Source organism: Mycteria americana, chromosome 3 (genome assembly GCF_035582795.1).
Source record: "Mycteria americana isolate JAX WOST 10 ecotype Jacksonville Zoo and Gardens chromosome 3, USCA_MyAme_1.0, whole genome shotgun sequence".
NCBI lineage: Eukaryota > Metazoa > Chordata > Aves > Ciconiiformes > Ciconiidae > Mycteria > Mycteria americana.
The window spans coordinates 105,721,581-105,736,297 of record NC_134367.1 but is presented as its reverse complement, the minus strand read 5'-3'; the positions used below and the strand labels follow the sequence as shown (position 1 = coordinate 105,736,297).

The 14,717-nt window shown below is 37.0% G+C and overlaps 1 protein-coding gene across 10 annotated transcripts in view; it reads left to right on the top strand.

Annotated features, from left to right (window-relative positions):
* Positions 1 to 14,717, top strand: part of ESRRG (estrogen related receptor gamma) — a 392,451-nt gene that overhangs the window by 337,062 nt on the left and 40,672 nt on the right. For all 10 annotated transcript variants that reach the window (XM_075496438.1, XM_075496436.1, XM_075496437.1 and 7 more), the window contains 2 exons: positions 1,399 to 1,509; positions 5,981 to 6,142. In XM_075496438.1, the coding sequence (XP_075352553.1) occupies positions 1,399 to 1,509; positions 5,981 to 6,142 (273 nt within the window). The remainder of the gene's footprint in view (positions 1 to 1,398; positions 1,510 to 5,980; positions 6,143 to 14,717) is intronic.

Here is a 14,717-nt window from a genome sequence, read left to right as displayed (position 1 = left end):
ATATGAAAGAAGAAGAAACAAAACCAAAATGACAAGAGTTGGCCTTGCATTTCTGGCTATTTAGCAAAATGGCTTTTCTTCACCAAAACCCAGGCAATCCTCTTTGGATGAAAGAGGACTGACAGATGTTTTCTGGTAATGAAACTGTGCTACCAGTGCAGGTTCATGGGCAGCACGTAAACTCTGTGCTATAATCTTCTTGATGTGCACATAAACTGTAACTTCTTTGGTGGTGGCTTCTCTGCAGTCCAGAAGCCAGTTCTCGAGGTGTTTCCTGCGAGAGAGAGAACAGGGAGATGAGAAGTAGTAAAGCAGGGCACAATAATGGCAATAGAAAAGATAAATAGAGGGAGGAGAGCTAAAGTAGACGATGAAAAGAAAAGTGAGAAAGTGAGCTGCACTTTATTACATCGCTCACAGGGATCATTGGTACGTAATGTGTCCTTGCATTCTTGTCTAGTTAAATCCATGTCATCAGGGACAAATTTTGCACTTGGTATTACTTGTCCTGTTGCCCTGCATATGTGCCGAGTTTTTCAACTTCAGTGTTATGTTACTCCTTGGTTATACTGACATTCGTCCTGGTTGTCTGGAAATCTGCCTGGGTGACTCAGAAGGAAATAAAAATACTTCATTGTTTTATAGGACCTACCATCTTTCCCCCCCCCCCCTCCTTTTTTCATTTTGTCTATGAGAGCAGCTGTAGCTTGTTTCAGGAAAGTAAATTCCTATATATCTGTACAAAACAGGTAGCAGAATGTTTTACTGAAGCAATGAACAATTTGGAGGTAGAACACAAATGTTAATTCATCATTGATGACATCTAAGTGAACACCCATACAATTTCTTTCAAACCCTCATGAACCATTTCGGGTCTTTAAGCCACGTATATGTTCTTATTTTACTAAGGATACTTACTTTGTATCCTCTGGCCGTGTTAATCCATGCTAATGAAAAGCATTGGTTTTGACTATCTAAACTGTATACAGCACCCATTGTTTCTAAAGTTCTAATTCTCTGTACTTCTCGACTCATAATGTTAGCCTTGTATATCCATGGTGTTTATTACAGCTTTGAACTTCTGCTTCTGGCAAAGACGACTTAAAATCAGACTGTTTAAAATGGAAACTAAACTTGTTAGCTGTTTTTAATAATATATAAAAATAAATTGTTTTAAACGAACAGGAAATGATATTGTATATTTAGTCCTGCATGTGTGAAAATCTAAACAGCTTGCAAATACTGGCAGTGCTGCTTTCCCTTGCTTTCTAAAATTAATCTTGTGAAATAAACATGCATTTTAAATAAATATTGGCCGGCAGGAGATAGAAGATTGTTACCTGAGAGGCATCCTCATAATGTATTTAATTACAAGTTTGCTTATTTTTCCCGATGTAGGTGTCCGCCTAGACAGAGTACGTGGAGGTCGCCAGAAGTACAAGCGCAGAATAGATGCAGAGAATAGCCCATACCTGAACCCTCAGCTAGTTCAGCCAGCAAAAAAGCCATGTGAGTACACCAGATATGTAAAATTTCTCTTTGAATACAAGGTATTGACTCCTAGCCCCTTTTGCCAAGCTCCTTCTGACTGCAACAAGGGTTTGGTCAGAAGATACTACCGTGAACACTGTATCCATTTAGCTGTTAACACATTTTGTTTTAAATATGCTCATCTTTCTCAAGTCGAGTTGAACAAAGAATATTTTTACAGGTGGAAGTGTATAAAAGCATGGTTTATGCAGTGCAAATTTTACATTTACAGGTTATCTTTATTTTCAGTGGTACATAAAATGGTTCATACTGTGATCATTAGTTCATTGAAGCTGCTAGTTTCAGATTCCACAAGAAAGTGATTTTTGTAGTTTTCACTAACTAAATGAGTTTGACTGCTCAAGCTCCCAATGAAAATACATTAAGAGCCTCATTAATTTATACGTATAGATTAATACACTACCTAGCATTAGATTAAAACAGCAATATGCCACACTAATAACAAGCATAGATTGGTAGTTTGGGCTCTAGTACCCTTATGGATTTTTTTGCTTTGTTTTGTTATGTTTTAATAATGTCCTTGATCGTATCTCGCCAGGCTGAAATTAAGAGAGAGAGAGAGAGCTGATCATCTCATTGCTAAAATACAAGTTCCATCCTCTTTGCGATTAACTAAAAATAGTTAGGGGTTTTGCTTTGCAGCTTATATAAACTCAAGCAGTGACTGTACTAATTCCATGAAGTAAATTTAATAGCATTATAGCTGTAGTGCAAGAGGCTAGTGTATTACCCTGCAAAAGCACACACGCTGTATCAAGTGTTGTAAACTCTTCCGAATTCAAATGAGAATACCCATGGCCAGTTGCTCCTGCCGAGAAGGTTAATTTGCTCTTAAAATAGATAAATAAGCCAGAGAAATAAGGAGGGCAAACTCCTCCTTGTCTCCTATTTGCCTCTGCCCCTATGCCTCTGACAACACACATGTCAGTTTTAAACTCTTGAAAATACCTGGCTCTATGGAAAATGGAATTTGTTTCCATTCGTGTTCCCCAGTAGGGGACAGTGCTGTGTACAATACGTTTGAGCATATGGGGATCCAGAGAGCAAATAAACAGTCTTTGAACTGTAAGTGAAAGGGCATTTTAGCTGTGTCAAAGAAAAAACAGCCAGTTTTACATAAAATTAAGGCTTAAGTGAACATATGGCATAGTTTCCTTTTGCCTTTCCAAAAAACATTATGCTGATTATATTCCTTCAATTGTCCAATCTGGCATCTTCTACTCAGCCTCCATAAGCTGTCCCACCGTTCTGTAAATACAATCTAGGGCTGCACTAAGCAGATTTTGCACATTATAATAAAAACTTTCTGATAATACAATAAAATTTAATAAACTCTAATGCTTAATTTCATTAGAGGTTTAGTTTTCCTGGTTGCACAGATTGTCAGTTTTTCATTTACTTGATATTGTCATTGAGTACAAATGTTGATAGCCTAGCATACCAAAAAAGCCAAGACCAAACAGCCAAAAAAAAAATAAATCCAACCCCAAAACCCCAAGCCCTTTAATATGAACAGAGGTTAACGCTGTTTTACTGAAACACAAGAATCTCTGTGTAAACCCAAGATTACTGCAAAGTAGTGCATTACGTTACCTTTAAGACAATAACTGCACCAATTTCTGTAAGCTCCATTTGTCTGAGGTAAACTAACCTCCTTATAAATCATTACTCATTATCTAAGTGCCTCCCTTAATTTTCCTTAGCTCATCCAATTACAAACATTTTTGTAACAAACATTTATAAAACTTAATTTTCAAATCCTGTCAGATAAGTGTCAAGACTTGAAACAGTTGAATCGGTTTTGTGTGGAAGTAGCCTGGGAGATTTTCTGGACCCTGACTGATAGTTTGTGCATAACAAAGGCACAGGAATGAAAATTGGGTTCTATTGATTCTAATTAGGGAAACATTAAATAAGATTTACCTAGAAACAGTGCTCATGGCTATTCAATTTCCTGAGTGATGGAGCTTTCTGAGTAGATTCAAAATTTTCCTATGGTCTATACTAATGCATGCTCCAATACAGATAGCTTTTCCCCCCTATAGGGAAAGAACAGGTGTTTGGAGGATCTTTCCTACACCTACTTCTGGTCTCTATTGTATTTTCCAGCTTCACCATGGAATCTAATGGCCTGCCTGTAGATATTGTTGATTGCAAAAATAAAAAGAATTTGGGATTTTGTGAATCCTGAGTCAAAGTATACAATATTTCAGAATCTACAAAAAGCCATTGGTGAGGAACCTAATAAAAAAATGAGGGAGGTTCTTTGGCATTTCTTCTGTTTGCAGGGAAAAAAACCCAGAACTTGGGGATGTGAGTGCTTTTTCATTCATTTATCACTGGTTAAAAAACCACAAAGTTGAAGACCTCAGCTACATGTGTTTTGATATTAAGAAACTTTAATTTCTTTATCCTACTTTTCAATACATGTAAAAATACTGGAATTTGGGAAGAAGCAATGTTATCTTTTCTCACTTAAAAAGATGATGTTTTCTGTGTGAAATTAAACAGGATATGAAAAGACTGTTTAAAAAATAAAAAAAATTATGTGCAAAGGCTGTTTGCCAATATAAGTTAAAACTACCATCTGTCATCTTTAAATAAGAATAGAATTCCTCATTAATCAGTTTGATAATCAGTAGAATATTGAGATCAAGAATTACTCAGTTGGCATGGTTCCTATAGTTCATATAAAGCACGAATATATCCCCTTGTAATAAAACATGCTTGATGTGATGGTTTCCAGTTGGCTCTTGCACTTATTTTATGAAGGGCTAACATATATCACAACTTGTGACATACAAATTTGGAATAAGGCAAAAATTGTAGAGACAGTAGATCAGAATCGAGGAGTCTGTGTCACAAAAGAGCAGTAAAGTATCAGAAATCTGAATCAAGTGAGTATTCTATGGAAATCTGTCATGGTCTGGTAGGGAGCTTCTCTGACACTCCTGGGCCAGTCACATCCCCGTCAGCTTCCATTGCAGCTCCCCCACAGGAGGACATTATTGTGGTCCATCCTGTGACTTACATGCGGAAGGGGAAAATGATACTAATTCTGTCAGCTTTCTCTGCTGTCAGAAAATACTTTGCACCTTCTCACAGTGGAATCCTATTTATATCAAGCCCCATGACTCTTTATCCTAAGGAAGGGAACGGATTAGTGTAAATTCACTAAAGGGTGATATTTGGGCTTTAAATTCTGGTGGTGCCTTTGAGGTCACAAGATGTACCTACCATGAAAGGTAGAACATAAATATATTGGGAAGTATAGTAATGTGTCCTGTATTAGAAGTCTTAATGAATTAGTCCTTTTCCCATTTTTCAGTTCTGCCTTCTTAGAGTAACAAATCGGGCTCCTGTATAGAGATAAGATATTTCCATTGTGCCTCCACGTGGATATAATGCTCATTTTATGTTTATCCTACTTATAGAATAGCAACACTGTATTGTAAATCTTCCAGGCTCTTCTACTCTTTTTTTTTTTTCCTTCACTTTTCCTTACTTAAATGATTATTCCAAATAGATTTCACAATACATCTGGATGAAAAAATAAATATCAAACACATGAATGAAAATGCTATACAGATAAAAGTGCATAAATATGGTAAAGTATCATTCTTTGCACAAAACCAGTTTTCTGAGGTAGGGTCTGCATCTATTGATACTTTCCTTAGTTTTACGCTCTTTTTTCTCGTTGATTGTAATAGCTATTCCTGACTGGATCTTTTGTACTTAAAGAAGCTCATTTTATACATGATTCTAAATTTGTGTGTTTCACTGAAAAGCAAATATATGACAACACCCTGCTTTTCTCACAGCATAGGCCCCAAGGAGTACAGATTCATTCTTAACATTTTAACAGGCAGGATACTCATAATACAAGATAAATGGGATAAATGAGCACTGAGAAAGTCCTGAGACTATTTCTGCTGCAACAGTTTTACAGTGACATCTAAAACAAAGAATGGTAGTTGGAATCGCTGACAGAAGTTACAGACTTCAGTGACTGACTAACTGCTTGTGGTATTCACTCTCTCAAAAAATATACCTGGCTTTGGGGAGGGGGAGGGTTGCAGGTAATTAGAGGAAGGCAAGACTTTTCTATTTGCACAGTCCAAAATAGATTATAATGCATGAATATTTTTCTACAAAGTTTGTATTCCAATATTAGGAGGTGATCATGTATTTCTACATTCCATTAAATTTACTTTCTTAAGAACATACATGCCTAGCTTGATAAACATTGTTAATGGATCAGATTTGTTTGTGCTGTAACTGCTTGTAGAAGCCAGTGAAGTTACAATAAGGTTTAATTAGGGCCAGTATCTTAAGACAAATGCTTGTGCACTTTGAAATACGAGCCATCTGTTTGAAAAGTAGAATGATGCTACTGGTGATCTTGTGCTGTTCTGGACCATTTTTACAGATAACAAGATTGTCTCCCATTTGCTGGTGGCTGAACCAGAGAAGATCTATGCTATGCCTGACCCCACTGTTCCAGACAGTGACATCAAAGCGCTTACCACTCTTTGTGACCTGGCAGACAGAGAACTGGTGGTGATCATTGGATGGGCTAAGCATATTCCAGGTACATACAGGATTTATTGCAAATAGACGACATACAGAAATCATTGCATGGCTTATTCTGTCCTGGTAAAAAATATGATTTGTTCTCTCACTACAATGCATAAAGTTTTCTTAAGACTCCAGATTATTCACATAGGACATAGATGATAATAGATCTTACCTTGGAAATAGTATTGTTGCTATGAGTGTTACTATGTTAATAAGTTTTACATGCTGCTCAGTCAATGAATTTTTTTCATGTATTACTTCCATTAAGATCAACTTGCCTTGCTATCCAGAGCATTAGCCTGGTGTGAAGGGTCGTGTAAGTGCTCTCCTCTGTACTCATCTGATTCAGCGGTAGTTGAATGTGAGTCTGGTTCCTCTATTCCATAACGGCAGCAGTATCTTATACTGGCCACAGGAGGTGCAAAAATTCAGTTATATTTTGGCATGGAGCAGAGAAATTGTTCTCTTCATTGAATGAACTAGTGTGAGAACTGAATTGTACCAGCAGTTCAGTAGACACAGCTGAATTGTACCAAAAGGTCTCTTCTTATAGCTTAGGAGTTCCTTGGTCTGCATGAAGTGGACTGCAGTCTACATCATGGAAATGTGTTGATATTATAAAACCCTACTGACATTCTAGTTAGCAAGAAAAGTGGGGGTCATGAAAAGCAGTTTCTCAGAAGATTAGCAATTTCTTCAGATAACATTTCAGGTATATTTTATCTCCCCTGTGCCCCCCCCCATTGCTGAGGTATTTGTGCTTGCTCTGTGGGCTAACAGACAAGCTTATAGAGAGTCTCCAGAGTGCTCAGTCTGTCACCTTTCAGAAATGGTAAAGTCACACAAAAAAGCTTGGCTTTTTTTCTTGTTTCTTAAGGTATTTTTCTAGTCCAGCAGATGAGTGAGCAAGTTGGTGTGTTTTCACCAGCTCATTAGTTTTCTAATTTTGATAGTGGAGCCTTATTGAACATAAGAATGGATAACCTTTAATTCCTCTGAGTAATATATCATCCTGATTTTAGGTGTGATTTTGGGATACGTTAATAATAGAATAAATAATCCAGTCGGTTGTTTGCTCATCAAAGTTAAATGAATTTTATTTCTAGTATCAAAAGAAATGGCAAAGAAATAGAAAGAAATAGTCTTCCTGGGTTTTTTTCCTTGTGCTAACCAGCACAAGGCCTCAGTTCTGGTAGGTGCTTCTGGGTCATCTTTGATAAATACAAACACTAACAAAGAATAATAATAACATACTTTGTACATTTATGGAACGTTATTTTATTTTAGGTAAGCGACAACAACCTACAGACTCTAAAATAGTCAGTATGCGACACAGTTGAAATGTAGTCATTCTCTGTGCCACAAATGGTGTATAAACAAGCTTTTGTATCACAAGCAATGTTTTTCTGGTACAGTTAACTTATTTCTGTCTCCTTAAACTAGTTTGTCTTTATGCTTTGAATGCTACAGTAATTTCTTTAATCAAATTGATGGAAGTCCCTTTCCCAGCCCACACTGAAACCAATTTATTGGTCATGATACGCCAGCTATGTTGCTAACAGTCGTAACGAACTGTCAGGCAATATCGCAGTGAAGCTAATTTGAAGTCATTAGGTGTGCAGCGTTCAGGCAACAATTTGTTACAGTGGTTGGGAACACAGCTGACATTTCTGAATGGCTTTGTTCAGAGCAGTTCTAGATGAGCCCAAGCAAATTGTAAACTAATTTAAACATCACTCTATATTATACTAGCTACTTTGTCTTACACTGGTTGCTAATAAAGCACCCCAAATTAAGTCAAAATGAGTTAAATAAGTGAGTTTGAGTTTCATCTTTGGAAGATACCTAGATCACCTTAACCAAAAGAGGGTAACTCTCAGAGAAGTCAGCCGTGCTCCATAGTAGTTGCAGGGGAACTTTTGTCAGTTTGATTTGTGAATATGTTGTGTAGCTTTGATTAGGCTGGAGGGGTAGGAAGAGCAGAGGGATGAGACTGAGCAGCCTTTAAAATGATGGCTTTGGTTAGCATGGAAAAAGTATTGGATGCTGTAAATTGACCTTGAAAATGTAAAGTCTGCAATCTGAACCGGTTGAGGAACATTTCTGCCATGAGGCAGCCTTTTATTACAAGGTAAACTCAAAACCACACCTGCCATGGTAAAGCCACACTAGCTAAGTTTACTCACCTGACTCCATTTAGGAATGAGAAGGGAAAAAAAAAGGAAATAAAAATAATCTTTTTATAAGCCTTCTGGTAACAGAGGGCAGTGATAAAATCTGTGCTTGTTGTCTGGCATTTGATCACAAAAATCAAAATGCAAAAGGGCTTGACATGCTAAAGGGCAAATGTGATGAGCTTTTGTAGCTTGGTTTTGAATGATGGAGCACTGCTGAACTTGGACTGCCTACGCTCAGCTGATGTCTGGCACAAAACAACTTGTAGAAGAGCCTGGATTGGTGCTAGCTGCCTGTTTTCTGACCTAACAAACGTTACTGTAGGCAGAAACATAACAGAATTGGAAAAAGGATGAGTTAGAAAAAGAGTGCAAATTGCACGGAAGTTTGCTGTAGCTTAGCGGACTAAGTAAATCCTTGGTGTAAATCTCTTGGAATCGATTAATTATACCAGTAGTGAATTTGTGCCTAGCACAGCAAAGCAGCAATCAGCAAATCTTTCTTTACTATAGTGATTTCTTAAGGTTCAGTATAATTAAAGGCCCTTATATATCAGGTGCTTAATAACTAATAAAGATCTCGCTGTAAAGCATTGTAATTCGAAGTAAAATTTGTCTTTGTGGAAGAAACCAAAAGAATGTTTTTGCTATTCTAACAGGAAGTCTTTTAATGAGATTACCTATAAAAAGGTAACAACGCGATATGCATTCTGCCCTGGCCAACTGTTTCCCATTGCAGTCATGGACTAAAAAACATTTTCAAATTATACAAAGTTCAAATGCTTTCATAAAATCATTAGTATTTTTGTGCTATTGGAAACATTTCAATAGTTGCTTTTATTGAACAAAAAGTCTATGCCATCTACAAAAGGAAATATTGAAAGAAAAATATATATGGAAAGCCTTTATCAGTAAATAGTCTCCTTGCATTTATAAATCAAATAAATGGAAAGTGTGTTGTTATGAAACATGACCATGTCTTATCTGAAGAAGAAAAAGATCACAATGGCATTAGGAAATGCTTGACTTTAGTTAGAGGAGCGTAAGGGCACAAGAACAGATGATGGTGCCCTAATAGCCCTTTTTAAGAATGACAGGGCCCCGCCATTAGCATCCTTTTATATCCTTGGAAATTGCTCATGCCTCGCTTTTCTGGTTCCTATCTGCCTGACTCTTTTTTATTTCTCTTTCAATTTCATCCGCGCTCGGATAAGCGCATGCTAACACAATATGATTGAGCTGTAAAATGGAACGCTGTCGCCTCTAATCTCTTTTATGTAGATATGGAGGTACTTCCACACTCCACTTCATTCTCTCTCCATTGTTGGCCTTTTTAGAATGTGTTGCCGAGTAATGGAGGCTCAGTCAAATATTAGAGCTAGGTTTCACAGGGTGTGATAAGAAGATTATCAGCCCAGCAGTCAGATCTATTGTTGTTCTTTGTGTCAGATTAAAATATTCCGATGAACTGTAACTTCGTTAGTAAAATACTGAAGGTGCTTAGGGAGAGGCCGATGCTGCTTTGTCTCCTGCCTGATGAGACAAAACCCCTATTAACTGACCTAAATAAGTTGTAAATATATTTATGAAACCTCTGCAAGACTTTTCTTTATTTTATTTTATTTTATTTTATTTTATTTTATTTTATTTTATTTTATTTTATTTTATTTTATTTTATTTTATTTTATTTTATTTTATTTTATTTTATTTTATTTTATTTTATTTTATTATCTTTTAAATAAGAGAGCCATGCTTAATTCAGTATTTACTGGTGGTTCAGGTTCCTACCCTTTGCATTGTATTTTAGGGAGGTTCCATTTTATATTGGTTGCATTATATTAATTAAACTCTTTTCCAGTATGGGGTGGAATTCTGTTGATACCTAGTCACAGTATCAGAGTCGTTTAGCCACGATTTCTGTAATGTAACTATCTCATTGACATTCAGCAAAAATGTGCAATGTTCTTTCATATTAAGTGGAGGCAGGAAACATTAAGCTCTTAAAAATGTGCATAACAGGAAGCTAAAGACAAAATGTTCTCTAAAAAATTTGCATGTATGAAAAAACATCAACCAGACCATAGAAATCAACTTTTTGCACTTAAAATGAAAAATTTGTTTGGAAACAGTAAATCAGACTAATACATCAAAAATAACTAGTTACATTATTTAGTAAAATAAGCCTGCTTGTCTTCAACTGTGTCCCTGTTTTGCTAGCAGTAACAGTGTTCAAGAAAGGGAATACTTAGAAATTGATACTGCCACTGGTGCTAGTATTAAAAAAAAAAAGAGGGCATGATTTTGATGGAGCAAATCCAAGGATGTTTTGAATATTTTAGTGGTAATGTTAATGTTTTATGAAACATTATTGTTCCGGCATACTCTTTGCGGAGGACAATATTTAAGCTTTCCTTTCCAAAGCAGCTCTCAGGGGTATAGTTTAACATTCTAATACTGAACAAGAACATGATTTGCTGGAGAGTTGTCATTTCTAAAATGCCCTTTCCTCATCTGTTTCAGAAATGCTACCCCATGTAGGTAAAAGTACAGAGAAAAAGTTGACCATAATCACATTTGGAAAGCTAACGTTCAAGAAAGCGTGAGAGCGTGCATATGTGGTACCTCCATGCAGATATGAATTAGGTATATATGTAGCTGTTCTCATGCACGTAGTTGTTTATGTATCTACATCTTAGTGGTGGACGTACAGCATGCGTTTAAATGACAGGGAAAAAATGCTGAATGTTACTTCATGGTAGTATTCACGTCAGTAGGATTTTGAAGGCAGACTGCAATCATATGTTGGAAGTACCTGGGGTGTATAATCACATAGGTTTTAGCTATAGCCAGCATCCTGTTTATGCCCAAATCCTTCTCTGGATTGTTACTGGGGCAGCTAATACAGAATCTCAGGTCTGCAAGGGGAATAGATGTTTTCCGGTATGTCCGTGCCATGCTGCTTGCTGCTGTAAAATTTGTTGTTTCTGCTAAGGTTGAGGCATTCTCTAGTCTGTTGTGCTGCTAGCTGAATTCAGGACCGTTTCAGACAATGTGAGGACTCCTGCAGCTACCTTAGAGCCCCCTATTACAGGGTGCCTGTCACTCCACAGACAGGTGGACATGTAAATGTGGTGTTTACGGCTCATGGAACATGGAATGGAGTATGAGCTGTTTCGTGCTAAGACATTTGTAGTGATAATAACTTGAGCCTTCTGGGGAATCAGGACATCCTGCCCTTTATCAATGTGCTATCTTGGACACTTTGCAAGTTCTTTTTGTCTTCTGTTTATCAAAAGCCCGCTATCTGCTCTTCTTTTAACTCCTTCTACAAACATGCACTAATTATGGAAATCAGACATGCTCTTTCTATGATGGAAATGTTCTTGAACTCACAACTTGTATGACATAGGTGATCTGAGGCAGACCATTCCCTGGGCCTTACAGGTAGAGATTCCAGCCAAAAGGTTTCTCAAAAACTACTGACTTCCTTGACCTCTGTCACTAAAATGTACAATATGAGAAATCAGCAATTGACTGTCAGTTTTATTTTTGAGCATTAGCATGGATGGACCGCCCGACATTGCCAGTGTGTAGATCACCATGTTGATTCAAACTACTCTGGGCAGAATGGAACAGCAGTGTGCCTAAAATGCCAGCAGTTCATCTATCCCACTGCTTGCGTCAATATTTTAACATCATTTAAAGTGCTAGGAATGGTGGAATTTTTTATTTTTTCTCATTTTTTGAAAATAGTATCACAGAGAAGGTATAAGTGTTTTTGCAAGGCAGGGAGGAGGTGGGATTTCCAGGAAAATGTATGAATAAACATGTCAACAGTCTCTTAGCATTTTCAAAACAAAACGGGAATCTGCAGTGTGGTAAAAGGTAGTTACAGAAAGGTCCGTTTGTTTATTTTAAAATTATTTCATATATCCACCTGAGATATGATGGCAGGCTATTCTTGATGAATCTGTTAATGAAGTCAGTGGCAAAATTTTAGCTGATTTCAGTACAAAAGGGTAGGCTCTGTGTGCAACTACAGGTGTACCTGCTCTTAGTGTGTCTGCTAATCAGACAAGGCTGGTTCCAGTTCAGAACTGAGACAGACAGCAATGGCGAGGTGAGGAGGTTTCTGTACCACTAGACATAGATGTCCTGGGGTGAAAAGAGCACTTCAGTTTCCAGGATAGTCACTTCTGCCATTTTTTACTAGCATTAAATTAACTGGGGGAAAAAAAGAATATAATCCTAGGCATATAAACATCTCATCACCTGCAAATTATACATGAATATAAAATAAATGTGCGGTAAGACTCTTACAAAAGCATCTGAAACTCTTGATAGTTTTGACTTTAAAATTCCTATCTATTTGTTGAAAAAGCTTGTTTAAGAATAATCATCACCAAAAGCAAAACAAAAAAAATGGAATTAACAGGTAACAAAAGAACTTGGCTCAATTCTTATGTTTTACTTTAAAAAAAAAATCCTTCATTAAAATCCTCTTCTCTCAAGATCAGAGTTAAACAATGACTTTATGTCTCTATTAAGTTCACCTTTTATTCATATACAAGTACTCGCCTCTTCCTTCTGAGTGACTGTCTCATTTGGTTTTCGTGGTTTTTTTTTTGTTTGTTTGGGTTTTTTTGGTTTTTTGGTTTTGTTTTTTGTGTTTTTTTGTTGGTTTTTTTTTTTTTTTTTTTTTTTCCAAACAGTCCTCTCCCTCCACCCATGCCCCCAACATACACACTTACACTGTCTGGCTGTTGCACTTTTTTTTTTTTTTTTCCCAGTGTCCCCCTTTATCTGCCTCAACCAATCTCCAAATGAATGCATGTCTATCATGGCCTTAGCTTTGACACTCTGGATATATTGATTAATAGTTGCCCTAAGCTCCTTTTAGCAAATCAAATTTTCACTTTTAGCAAGGATTTCGCCTCTGATTTATTCAGCAAAGTGAAATGCACTAAATTGACTTTGACATTCAGGGAAAATGGCTGAAAAACAAAGAGGGGAGGAAAGAGATATAAATTGTGTGGCAGCTGGAGACTTCAAGCATAAAAGAGGCAGTTTTCTATAGGGTATCACTGGTTAATTTGGAAACACACATTTAAACAGGAGTGGAAATTATTTTCTTAAAATTAGATGTTTTTTAGACTGAGGATTTGGGATATAATAAGGTTTACTTAGCAAAATGCAATATATTCAACCCAAATTCATCACTTGCTAATCATGGTGCAAGTGTGGGATCCACTTTTGTTGCCACTAATAATTATTATGTTAAACGAGAGACAAAGAGGTTTCTGAGTAGTTTTATAATGAGGTGTTAAATTGGTAAATATCTTTCTACCATTGCATTATGGTGTTCACTCCTGTGGCCCTTTAAAAATAAGAAATGATTAATAAAAAGAGAGCAAATCAACAGTAATGAATGCCAGTGCTTTTCATTTTCTTTCTGTAAACAAAAATGGCTATTATTTGATGCTTAAATGCAAGAGTATAAAAAGATGTAGCAGCCATTCCCTATTATTCTTCTAGCAAAATCAAGAGTGTTGTGTTGCCCTGGATGACTTGTAGCCTGACTTACACAGCCTGCTTCCTTCCTTGCAAACATTGTATCTACTGAAGTACCATGAGGCTGAAAATATACCCTTGCATGTTTAAAGGTGCTCAGAGGTGATGCTGTAATAGAATAAAGGAGAGAAAAAAAAGAAAAAAATATTAATCCATTCCGTTAGCACATCTGGGGGTTTTTTTGGCAGGGGGTGGGGTAAGAAGATGCAAAACAAAAACAGGAAATGGTTTGGTCTTATTCGGCGATCAGGCATTACAACAAGAATTTGTAGGAGAAAATACATATGGTACTTTGCCCAGTTAATCTATAGAGACAGACCAAGAGCCTTCGGTAGGATCAGTTGTCATGGGTATACAAGTCAAATGTGCTGTGCCAGCCTCTGTTGGTTCAGGATCTGGCCCCGAAGGGATAAGCCCACATTAGTAGTCAGTGTATCAGTGGGAGCTGAGAGTTTTCTTTGTCCCCCGTGTGTACTTGCCACCTCAAAGTCTCTGCAGCAATGTGCAGAATCGAGCTTTAAGCAAGTATTTCCACTTCGAGGACAACAATACTGACCTTTGTACCCACTTCTTGTGTGACAAACGGGTTTACTAGATTAGGTCTGTGTAAATTGCAGATGACTCAGTAACAGTTTTCCTCCTTCTGAGCCAACAAGGAATTAATCTTATTACCAGAGAGTAGGAAGTCTAAATGTATCTTAACCTTTTTAATTTTACTGCAGCCTCCGTTCTCTTTTTTTGGTAAGCAAACTGAATCTGAGACTTCAGCAGTAATGGCCTTTTGCAAGTGGGAGAACATCTGGACTGCCATACAGGAGACATCTGCGCACATTAGATTTTCGG